Here is a 12953-nt window from a genome sequence, read left to right as displayed (position 1 = left end):
AAGAAAGTTCCAAAGTTCTCATGATGGAAAAGGCTCTCCAAATCCAGGAAAAAAAAGAAAGAAAGAAAGAAAAACTGTGGAATATGGACGCTGATTGGACCATACTATCTCTTTTGTTTTTGGTGCTGTTTTTCTTTTTGGAGGTTTTTCCTTCTTGCTCTGATTTTTCTTGTATAACATGACTAATGCAGAAATATGTTTAATGTTATATATCGGATTACCCGCTGTCTAGGGGAGGAGGGGGAGGGAGGGAGAAAAATTTGAAATTGGAAATTTTATCTAAACAAAGGTTGAAAACTTAATTAAAAAATTTTTTTTTAAAATAATACTTCTAGAATCAATTTACACTTGCCATGGCAACCAATTTGCCTGGGAAATACTTTTTTAGAGTTTGATCAAATAATCAGTTGAGAGGAAAAAATAACAAAAACAAACAACTCAGAATATGGGAGCACAATATTCCCAGAATTAACATTGTATTATGAAATCAAAACCATCTTGCATTGTTTCAAAATTAGATAGATGAATGAATAGAAGAAAATACACATGGAAGAATAAAAGACAATGAAATTCAAACTAGGGAAATCAAATAAATGTAAATGACTGATAATATTAAACAATATTAAATGAATATGAACTTAACATTAATAAGAGTATTACTAAAGATAAACTTGATCACATGACTACAAAAAGCTTTTACAAATATTCTCCCCCTTTTTTTAGCTAAGTATAAAACACAATCTCAAAAGCATGAAAATCTCTATGAAAATAACCCCATACCATTAATTTCAAAATGTAGATGTAATAGCATAGAAATCCTATGTAACCTCTGAACTGACATTATTTCTCTGAGTGAATTTAGAACACTTTTGATTCTGATATCTAAAATCCCCAATACTCATATTAATACCTTGCTGCTTACTTCTAGATTTCTGTAAAATATGTCTTCTTGAAATTATCATGATGATTGTCATTTTTATTCAGCTTAAGTTTGTCTTCTTTAACCCCTCTATTTTCTCTGTCGGTCCTTTCATAATACAAATGCTTTATGAGGTTACTAATTAAAGACGAAAACAAATGAGCAAAATTATGAACAAAATGAGAATATCTGGAATTTAAAGGGTTGGGTTTGGGAGAACCACAGCAGGTCGAGTCAGTCACAGCCAGACTGGGGAAGGGCTGAGGCTGACTGCTTCAGCAACTGAGTAGAGGCTGCAAATGCAGGTAGAGAACGCTGCACATGCTCAAACTCAGGTCTTAGAACAGGATTAGATCCCTGGACTTCTCTGGCAGGAGGATTAAGGGGTTTGGCCCTGGGAGGAGTAGGAGGTGGTGCCAGAGGAGGGGGAGGGGGTGGGGTCCTGAGAGGAGGGGAGAGACCAGGTCAATTTGAATCAGACTTGGTTTTGAACTCAGGCCTGGTTTCCCCTTCCTCCACTGCTAGGGGATTAAAGGCTTCTAGAGGCTGGATTGTTGCCTCCAGGCATGCAAAATTAGAGCACCAATTAGTGTTAGAATTTGGAAAAGCTGCAGGAGTCTGAGGTTTCTCTTTAAAAGCATGGTTGGGATGTGGGGGTGTATTTATATTCCCTTGTGTGAGTACCCTGCTCACTCTTCTAACAAAAATAAAAATAGAAAATCCACAAAAACAAAACATTAACATAATTTTATCCACCATTTGTCTGGTTAAACAGACTAAAATCAGGAACAAGGTACTTAGGGAGTTTAAAAGATCCATTTGAAAATTTAAAGTGAAAACAGCTGATACTTAGCAGTACTTTCCAATTTAAGGGGACAGAGTAGGGGAAATCTTACCCAACCGGAAGATCAGAAGACGGAGATTCAGCTTTCCTCTTCATGGTCAGCCATCTGTAAGGGGCAAAAGGCCTAGATTCATCTATCTATCAAAGGGAGAGCGCATCTTTAGCTCCACTCTCCACCAGAGTCCTCACGAAAGAGAGCCAGAGCGCCAGCCTCACCCCTTCTTTGTCCCACACGCAAACATCTCTTCCTCACACCAAAGAAAAGCCACATGTCTTGCCCTCAGACACCTTCTCCTCATGGCAGAGCTTTCCTACAGTAAATCTCCAGCAGGTGGCATCATTCCAATCGTTACATCTGTCAGTGTATCATTGTTATAGTTAAGGTCTCTATGACCTGTCTCTCTATGTTCTTGTTATGGGTTCTGATTAATGTGGGGGTAGCGAGAACCTAGGCCTTGTTTTGTTTTGGTTTGGTTTTTGGTTTTTTGAAGACTCAAGTCTTAAGTTATCCATTAACTGGGGTCTGAATCCCTCTTAGAGCTCGGGTCTTAGGTTTTTCTGTTAACCCCTTTTTTGTCTCCTACATCAATTGTACATATATAACCTATATCAGATTGCTTGCTATCTTGGGGAGGGAGAGAGAAAAATTTGGAACTAGAAATCTTATTAAACAAATGTTGAAAACTATCTCTACATAGATAGAAAACAAAATGTTTTTATGACTTAAAAAAACCATCTGCTTGTAAAAGAGAAATCTCTAACTCTAATCTCTAATTAAAGTCCTGTTACTACTGAATCATGTCTTTCTGCCAGGCTTGTGGGCTGTTTCTCAAATTCCCTATTTCCTATTCTTGTACAGATGGTCTTTTACACTCAATTTGTTTCTCTCTCATTTGCTCTTCCTTCTGGTGCCTGCTTTTCCTCAAATACTATTGTTCAAATGCTCTTGTGTATAAAAATAGAGTCAGGCCCCACAACTGTTAAGATCATAAAGGGTAGCATTATAAAGATATCTATCTTTATAAACAGAAATAACCACCAGGTGCCTGATCTCTTTTCTTTTCTTTTCTTTTGGGCAGGGCATTGAGGGTTAAGTGACTTGCCCAAGGTCACACAGCTAGTATCTGAGGCCCTATTTGAACTCAGGTCCTCCTGAATCCAGGGCTGGTGATTTATCCATTGTACCACCTAGCTGCCCCCCTGATCTCTTTTCTTTTTGAATGGCTGTCCTCAAAACTAATCTTTTTTATAAGATTTTATTGCCTTTGCCTAGGAGTACCCTTCAATAATAGTGAGACACAGTCAACTATTGCCAAAAATAATGGAGATGATAGATAGATAGATAGATAGATAGATAGATAGATAGATAGATAGATAGATAGATGGATGATAGATAGCAGAGTTGAGAATTAAAGCCATAGCATTGGGTAAGGTTTACCAAAATTTAGATAATTGCACAATTTTATTTTTCATCTCTTCCTCCCCAAACTCACATCCTCTAGATGTAGAGATCATACTCGCACTCTTCCTTCTCCATCTAAGAAGCTCACTCTTAAGGAAATCACCTTCTAGGAGGCTTGTACCCAAACTCTTGAATTTGGGAACTTTCAAACTTGAGATTGCCCATAAGGCCACCACCAGGTCTGAGAAAAACACCACTAGTACCTCTCTTCTTAGTCTTTGTGTAAGTACATGTCTACCTCTGCCATATATTTTTTCTGCCCAAACTCTATCAATGTCCCAGCATCTTGTACAGGGTAAGTCTAACTTTAGGAACTCTATTACAGACCTATGCCCAGAAAAGGAAATAAAAGTGCAGAAGATATGAAGAACTCAAGATCTGCAAACCATAGAACCACCTGGGAAAGCACATACAATTCTCAAATGTTTCTCATGCAGGTCTCCAATAATTGTTGGAGGGAAGAAAAAAGAGACAGACATAGACCCCATACATACATGCACCAGAAAAAAGATCTACTTGGCTTTACCTAATAAGTAAAATAAAACCTTTGCTTCCAGACCTCAAATGACAAGAAATCCTCTTTCCCAAACCAACTCATCCCACTCTTAGCTCCAATTTTCAGGAAGTTCTTCCTCACATGAAGTTTAAATTTGCTTCTGTGTAATTTCTGCCTATTGTTCCTGGTTCTCCTTTCTCTGGCCAAGCAGAATAACTCTTATCTCCTCTTTCACATAACAACCGTTCAGATACTTGAAAGCAGCTATCATACTTTCCTTTGAATCTTCTCTAGGTTTAAAATCCCAATTCTTTCAACTGGTCTTTAACTGAAATGGACTCAAGGCTCCTCACCATCCTAGTTGCCCTCCTCTGGACACTATTCAGATTATCAGTGTCCTTCCTAAAATGTGGCACCTAGAACCATATGCCATATTTCACTTGTGGCCAAGATAACAGAAAATAACTGGACTATCACCTCCCTTGTCCTGGAAGATATCTCTTTCTTAATATAACTTTTTGAGTGCAATAGCTTTCTTGGGTGCCATTTCAATAAATTGAATATTTATCATACTGAGATTGCCATCCAAACATAGGAGAGAGCTCTCTGGTACTTGTAGCATATGTCAGTGTTCAGATATAGACACATTCTTTTAGTCCTGAATTTCTTATAAGTGATAGTAAGGGTCTACTGTCAGAGTGTAGCTGTATGGGTACTTTGATACTGGGTTTACAAACTCCTGTTATTGGTAAGTATGGGACTAAATGTAATGGAGCTAATTTTTCCACCCTGAACAATGTTAAGGTATTCCTATTTGGTCTTTACAATGCATTTGGGGCAGTTATGTGGTGCAGTGAACAGAGTGCCAGGACTGGAGTTAGGAAGACTTACCTCTCTGAATTCAAATCTGGCCTAAGATACTTACTAGCTGTGTGACTCTGGGCTAGTCACTTAATCCTGTTTGCCTCAATTTCCTTATCTATAAAATGAACTGGGGAAGGAATTGTCAAACCACTTCAGTATCTTTTCCAAATGGGATCATGAAGGACACAACTGCAAAACGACTGAACAACAGCAAATTACAATGCATTTGCCTCTCTGAATTCAACAGGAGAAAAAAGACCCTTATATAATAATTTACTGAGGAAATGTCTTCAGACTCAACATAGCCAAAACAGAACTCAGTATCTTTCCTCAAACCTACCCCTCTACCAAACTTCTCTGTTGGTGTCAAAGGTACTATCATTTTTCCAGTCTCTCAGGTTTATAATATCAGTGTCATCCTCAACTCTTCATGCTCCCTCACCCCACATAGCCAGTAATTTGCCTGATACTATATTTATTTTCTACCTGAGACATCCCTTGAATCTACTCTGTAAGTAAAACTCTCTACTCATTGAGCCACTATTTTAATTGAGGTTATCACCACCTCTCATCTAGGTTGTTATAATTACCTCCTAATTGGTCTCTGTGCTTCAAGCCTTTCCCTACTGTAATCCATCCTATACCCAGTTGCCAAAGTGATTGTTCTTTTTAATCATGTAATCATTTAATTTGGCTTGTTGTGGCATAGAGGTGACCTTAAATTCTTTTTCTTCTTTTTTCTTTTTTTTCATCATAAAAGTATTTTATTATTTTCCAGTTACATGTAAAGATAGTTTTCAACATTTGTTTTCATAGCACAAATCTGACCATGTTATTCCTACTCATTAAACTCCAATGGTTTCCTAGTGTATCTGTGATCAAACAGAAACATCTCTGTTTGGCTTTTAAAGCCCTTCACATCAAAGCCCTAACATATTTTTCCCAACATAAAATATCTCTCTTCCTACACTTTTTGGTACTAAAATGTTTTCCTTTCTGTTTCTTCATACTTGGCATTCCATCTCCCATCTTAGGAGTTGGAATGTACTTCCTCCTTACTTCTGTTATAAAGAATCCCTTGCTTCTTTCAAGATGTAACTCAAGAACCATCACCTTCAATGAAGCCTTTCCTGATTCCCCCATACTGCTGGGAGGGGAATGGGGGGGCGGAATGGGTGGAAGTTTGAAGGAGGGAGAGATCCCAAATAATCTTGTTTTCATTTTGTATTGTTATTTATATACTTATATATGACCATGTTGTCTCCCCTAATAAAATAAAAGCTTTGCAAAAATAGGGCTGCTTTTTTTTTTTGGTCTTTTTATCCCCAGTGCCTAGCAAAGTATAGGTGTTTAATGCATGTTGATTGATAAATTGAAAATAAATCACCTTCTGTAAGGTCCCTCTTCCCCAAACCCATTCACATCATGACATTCCCTCCAATGAGGAGGTGACCCTTCTCACCAAAAACCTCAACATGTAACCATGACCCCATCCCCTCTTGTTCTCTACCAGATTACCCCTATAACCAGCTTCTATTTCTTTCTCTAATCTTCATTCACTCCCTGATCTTGTGGTTCCTTTCCTACGGCTATAAACATGTTTTCATCTCACTCCAGTCTTGGAGGGAAAAACTCATTACAGTCTACCATTCTTTGAAGCTGTGTTCCTATAAGTCTCTTTTCATAGTCAAATTCAAAGATTAAGCCTTTACTCCTCTGTCTTCCATTGCACTTTGACTTCTCACTTTATTTCTTAGTTAAAACTACTTTATCCAAATTTACCAATGATCTCTGGTAATGGACAAGATAAAATAGTCTTTTCTCAATTCTTACCTTGTAGTGATTTTGTATATACTTAATTATGTCCAAGTCTCCCCTATTACATTACTCCTTCAAGGCAGGTATTCTTTCTTTCTTTCTTTCTTTTTGTATCATCACCTAGCACAGTGCCTAGTATGTAGCAGGTTTTAAATAAATGCTTATTGATTGGTTGCTTATATTTATGACCAGATAAGTTATTGTTGATATGTTTCTCTCTCTCTCGTTGCTGGCAATTGAATGCTGAAGAATGAATTAAAAACCAGTAATTGTAACTTTTGAGTTCTTGCTGCATGCTTTTTAGACAGATTGTTTTCTGGATGTACTTTGAAAGCAAGTGTTAACTATCCATGTTTTCCTTGCTCTTAGCCCTGATGAAGAATCGTCCCAAAAGTTCATTCCCTTTGTTGGGGTGAGTATTTCTTTGACATGGCAGTTGGAGTTAAGTACATTTCCTAAAAATGGTTACCTGTCTCATCTCATCATTAAATTATAGGCAAACTACCAGGATTTCCACTACAATCAAGCAGCCTTTGGAATCATCTTCCCCATTTTGAGCAAAAGACTTACATATAAACCATTCCAACTTAAAAACTTTTGTTTTTCTTGCTCCAGCAGCCTGTTGTTCCCTTTGACTTCTGTCCATAATAGGAAATTAAAGTGTAAAAGCATTAATTGTTGCATGGGGGGGTGTCGGAGAATGGGGCTCTTTATCTCCCCTAGGCTAGAAGTGCAGTGGCCATTCATAGATCTACTCTCAAAACTGATAACCATGGAAGCGTTAACCTGTTCTATTTTTCTAACTTGAGCTGATTCACTTCTTTGGGGGGGGGGGGGCAGGGCAGTGGGGGTTAAGTGACTTGCCCAGGGTCACACAGCTAGTAAGTGTCAAGTGTCTGAGGCAGGATTTGAACTCAGGTACTCCTGAATCCAGGGCTGGTGCTTTATCCACTGTACCACCTAGCTGCCCCCACTGATTCACTTCTTAAACAGTTTAGTAGCCCTTCACTCCTGTGAGCTCACCATGTTGGTGCCAAAGTTAATACAAACACCCAGTTACTTTCAGTCCTAATATATAGTTTAGCAATCCAGAACTCAAGTGATCCACCAGCCTCTTTAACCTCCCCAGCAGCAGGGACTATAGGTGTGTACCATTATGACTGGCCTCAGACCATTATTTCATGTCTACCTGGTACTCACTTCAAAAAAGAATGAGAAGATAAAATTGTCATTTTAATCAAACTCTTTTTCAGGAGTTTAATTTATTTTTATAATCATAGATTAAGAATATAAATATACCCACATATGTATGTATAATTGATTAATTGCTTGAAATATTTATGATGACTACTGATAAATTTCTCTTGCATTGCTGGAATGGAATGCTGAAGAATTTAAGTTTGTGTAATCTTGGTTTAAAATTTAACACTGGACATTTTATTTTGGGGACCTAAAAAAATCAAAATTTGATTTGGTATAGAATTAGTTGTGGTTTTTTCCCATTTTTAAGATTTTAAAATATTCGGCCAAGCGGATGGTTTTTTTCATAATAAAAGCCTTTTAAGACATTTTCAAAGTCTATTTTATGAAGACTACCCTTCAAAAAAAATTACTGCTTTGTAATAGTTTGGAGAATTTTGAATAAAGAAAGTTTTCAAATTAAATCTTAGTGTGGTCTCTTGAAACCATGAGTATTAGTAATACTGCTATTGAGAGGAAAATAAAACAAGGTCTTACTGAAAATGAAAATCAGTAATCAGTATATGCTAAAAAATTAACAGTGAATATATTATAGCCAAAATTCATCTGGACCTTAGGCTCCTCAGCTGCAAAAAAAGAGAAAGCTAGATTAAATTATTTCCAATGCTCTACTAGTTATAATAATTTCAAGTTTTTATCCTTATGTTTTCTGTTGATAAGATGTAGTGGGATTGCTTTGTGACATCTGCCAAAGCAAAGGAGTCTTAACCAAAATGTCATGGGAGGATAACATAGTTATGCTTTAGAATATTTGAGATAATTGTTACAGGGTGAGAAGTGAGGATACGGTAAGGGGTTATGCATGCTTAAAAATATAAAATAGCCCTTGGTCCTGTGTAAGTGCTAATGTATATTTTATTTTATATACACAGACACACACATAGGTATCTGCGTGCGTGTGTGTGTGTGTGTGTGTAATTTCAAAATAACTTTTACATCTCTGTGATTGATCAACCTTGCCTCAAATCTCTGGTTTAAGCTATTTATCTGTACTAAGTCCTGTGCTTTGCTCCCTATATTTCATTTACCTATTTGGTTGTGGGTCTAAATGATATCACCCCGGGGCAGCTAGGACTCAGACACTTGACACTTACTACCTATGTGACCCTGGGCAAGTCACTTAACTTTCATTGCCCCACCCACCCCCCAAAATAATGATATCACCCTACCTTTTTTCATTTCCTTTTGTCCCTTTTGCTTATAGTTTCCAGTGCTCTGTTCTCTTTTTCTAATACAGATATTACTGGTCATGATCTGATCTTTATCAGCTGGTTAATTGCATGAAACTTTTATTCTGTATTGTGGTGATATTCTCATTGCATGATATTCTCAGAAAAACTTCACTTGAGTATTACTATTTTGAAATTGAGTTTTATTGGATAGGAGATGATAATATTAGCAGACATTTATATAGAACTTGAAGATTTGTAAAGTGCTTTACACACATTATCTTTTGACTTGTTGAATATTTATTCTGATCTATTTCAACAATCATTTCTGAAGTACCTGCTACGTCCCAAGATAGAGACAGCCTCATATATGGAAAGCCAGCCTCATATTCAGGAAGAACAGGATTCAGGTCCTACCTCTCATATATATTGGCTGTGTGACCCCTGGTCAAGTCACCTAACCTCTAAGTGGCCCAAACAACTCTCCAAGACTTTTAAGTTGCTTGAGGCTTGCTGATCAGCATTGGTGGAGGAAACATCCTCACAGGTCCAATCCATTTGCCAAACATTAATTGTAAGTAATCTTATAAAGCAGAACCAATAAATTTGTCATTTCAACTGGGAAAATATCACAGGGTGGTTTTGTGTTACTAGAAGACTTGTATGAATATTACTACTTAAAATAAGTAACTAGTGTCATTGATTATTAGCTGGTGACTAGCAGGGGCCTTTTAGTCAGAGTCTTAGAAATCATATTGTCATACCTCCTGAGGAAATGAAATTTAACAAGCTTTTGCTGACTTTTTCTGATAGTGCTGTATAATATAGGACCAAATCTCACCTTCTCAGGTGTGCCCAAGACTTGTTTGGTCCATCGATCAGTCAAGTTTTTTACTTGCCCCTTGTTTTAATCCTAACCTTGTGTAGAATATAGAAGTTGCAGACCTAAGTCTTCCTTTTGTGGAGTTTGTTCAGTGAGATACATATAAAATATTTTATTACCTAGGCAAGACCTCATATCAAGACTCAAATAAAAATGGATCCCTTTGGGCCATATATTGATTTAGAAAACCACCAAAAAAAGAAAGAAAGAAAACAAGTTAGCATTATCTACATTGTATTGCAATTTTACTTGTTTTGTTGAACATTTCCCAATTACGTTTTAATTTGGTTCAGGCCCCACTTCAGGGACCTTGAATTGGACACCTGAATGGTATATATACTCAAGATATAGAGTAACAAGGCCACTGCAGCTATCTTAGTAGCCAGGTGCAATTTTCTAGTACTGCTTCTTATAGGGAGGCATATTCTTCTGTTGGAAAGCAGGTTAAATATAGTGAACAGTAAAACCTCAAACTGATACCAGTGTTGTGACATTCCCCATGTTCTTCTAGATTCAAGCCCACAATTATATATTACATAATTCATTAGTTATGTAATTGCTTTCTAGGTGGTGAAGGTTGGAATAGTAGAACAATCCTCAGCAGCATCAGGTAAACTAATTCTTGCACATACATATATTTTATTTCCTGCTTTGGGATGTATCAAATATAGTTTTATTCCTAATGGATCAGGGTCTTTGGCTTGACCAAGTCCTATAGAACTAAAAGCAAACCTAGCCACACAATGGTTGTATATTTGTGGTGGGATTGGGAGTCCTGTATCTTGTTCCTGCTGTTCTTTTCCAAGATGAATACCATCTTATTCTATATTGAAAGAAAGGAATGCCTTGTTTGTATTTATAGCTTAATGAACCTATTAATGCTTTTTAGTTCTATTCCCCTGTCCATTCTCCCCCCCAATCCCCAAGGATATGAAGTTGAGCACACTTACTTATTCAGAGTTTCAGCTTATTCTTTGATGATTTCCAAGATCAGAGCTAGCATTTATTTTCAGTTAAATTAAACAAACATAAGTCCCTGATAAATGCAAAGCATATTCTGTATCCTAGTAGAGATTTAGATAAGTTTAGATAAAACACAGTCCCAAAACTCATGTAACACAGTCTAGTAGGAGGAGATAAGACACAAACACAGATAACTATAATATACAATAACACAAGGCAAGTTAATTAGAGAAGGGCATTTTGCTCCATTAAATTTAGGGGAAGGAAGGAGTATACTCTGGTGGAGGAATCAAGTTGTAATTTCAGTTAGAAATTCCTTCAGTGTCTTCCACTCTGATTAAATATAAATGGAAGGGGGCAGCTAGATGGCGCAGTGGTTAAAGCACTGGCCCTGGATTCAGGAGTACCTGAGTTCAAATCCAGCCTCAGACACTTGACACTTACTAGCTGTGTGACCCTGGGCAAGTCACTTAACCCCCATTGCCTGCAAAAAAAAAAAAAAAGACATTTAAATGGAAGCACATTGAACCATTTTAATTTTTCCAGATTATACCTAGAATTAATGACCAAACTAGATGTCAAAACCAAAATCCTCTATCACATGTATCTGCTTTTACTATAGAATATACACCTCTGTTTTCCTTTCAAGTCGATAGTTAAAGGATAATGGTCTTTCAGTCCGTAAGCCTATCTTCTCTGGCTGGAAAGTTATGGTCTTACCCTGCCTTGCATGGAGGGAAAATTCCAGAATGATAATAGGCAACTATCTGGCTGATTATATAACTCCTCTTTTAAAGGTGATTCAGATGATGCAGCTCCCTCTAGTTCCAGTATTCTGTCCTCTACTCCGCCTTCAATGTCTCCTGCTGCAAAGGAAGCCTCACCTACCCCCCCCTCCTCTCCATCTGTGACAGGCAGCTTTTCTTCTCCCAGGTAAATAAATCTACTACTTTTCTCCCTTCAGGGGAAATGCATCAAATTAGAGAAAAAGTAGGCCTTGGTGTTTGTTTAGTTTTGATAGCCACCTCTTTCACTTACTTTCTTTCCAGCTGCAGATGCATACCAGCACAAAACCAGGGTCTCTCAAAGTTTGGGAGTTGTAATGCTCTATTGATGCTTGGTTTGGTTCATCATAATTTTCACACATACTACAAAACTCCCAGATAATTTATCTTTTCTAATCTGTTTGATTTAAAATTAGTTTTGTTTCACAGCTTGAAATAATTTGCAACATATAGGGTTATCACAAAATCAGAATGGCAATAACTGATTTCTACCCTTAAATACATTTTAAGAAAGACTGGACTACTGAAAAGTAAGATAAGAATTGGATTTTGTCCCTTGGCTAAGCTAAGAAGGATACTTTAGGAATGGTTTGGACTGGAAAATTCTTTTTTTTTTTTTTTAAGGTGGCAATGGGGGTTAAGTGACTTGCCCAGGGTCTCACAGCTAGTAATTGTTATGTGTCCGAGGCCAGATTTGAACTCAGGTCCTCCTGAATCCCGGGCCGGTGCTCTATCCACTGCGCCACCTAGCTGCCCCTGGACTGGAAAATTCTAATGAGATCTTTGTTAGAAGGGTGAAAACAATCTTTGCTGTTCCACCTCCTCAGAGCCAGAAACAGTTGTATATTCCTTCACTGTGGCATTGAGGAATAAAGTATTCTGATTAATAGGTTCTTCTGAGTTTAGAAATAACTCAGTTACGTAAGTGTAGGAAAGCAGTGCTTATTAACTTTTGTGTCAACACACTTTGACAGAGGCTTCTTACAAGTTCAAGTTAAAGGTAAAGTGTCTGCTACATGATATTGACTAATAGGGGTCTGCTAAGCCAGCTTGAACTTGCTTGAATTTTCAGTATAATCATTTATGCCACAGATATCAGCTATTGCTCCAAATCGGGGCTTGATTTATTGTTCTGTTGATTGTCTAGACTTAAGAAAGTGATAAAGAAAATGTTAATGATGCTGTGATTAAAAAAAACCCATCAAATTAGAGCAAAGAACCAGCAGAAGTTATAGGCAGCCATTTTTTTACTTAATATAAAGACAAACTCCCAAAAAATTAAAGGTGTCCCAAAGTAGAATAGACATGCCTGAAAAAATAATGTATTTTTAGCTTTGAGGATCTTCAAGTAGAAACTAGATGACTTTACTTATTCAGCTTGTTATGGAGGGAATTCTTTCATAATTTGGACTAGATGATCTCTAAGGTCTCTTCCAGCTCTGAGACTGAAATTCCATGAAAACAAATCAGGGGGGGGGCAGCTAGGTGGC

General features: G+C 37.3%; 1 protein-coding gene across 7 annotated transcripts in view; it reads left to right on the top strand.

Moving 5' to 3' along the window:
• The window catches only part of PACS2 (phosphofurin acidic cluster sorting protein 2), a 298609-nt gene that overhangs the window by 271696 nt on the left and 13960 nt on the right, over positions 1 to 12953 (top strand). For all 7 annotated transcript variants that reach the window (XM_043985957.1, XM_043985954.1, XM_043985953.1 and 4 more), the window contains 3 exons: positions 6773 to 6815; positions 10283 to 10325; positions 11476 to 11611. In XM_043985957.1, the coding sequence (XP_043841892.1) occupies positions 6773 to 6815; positions 10283 to 10325; positions 11476 to 11611 (222 nt within the window). The remainder of the gene's footprint in view (positions 1 to 6772; positions 6816 to 10282; positions 10326 to 11475; positions 11612 to 12953) is intronic.

The sequence above is a fragment of the Dromiciops gliroides genome, chromosome 2, assembly GCF_019393635.1.
Source record: "Dromiciops gliroides isolate mDroGli1 chromosome 2, mDroGli1.pri, whole genome shotgun sequence".
Taxonomy (NCBI): Eukaryota; Metazoa; Chordata; class Mammalia; order Microbiotheria; family Microbiotheriidae; genus Dromiciops; species Dromiciops gliroides.
The sequence above is the reverse complement of the archived record's forward strand: the minus strand, read 5'-3'. Positions and strand labels throughout refer to the sequence as shown.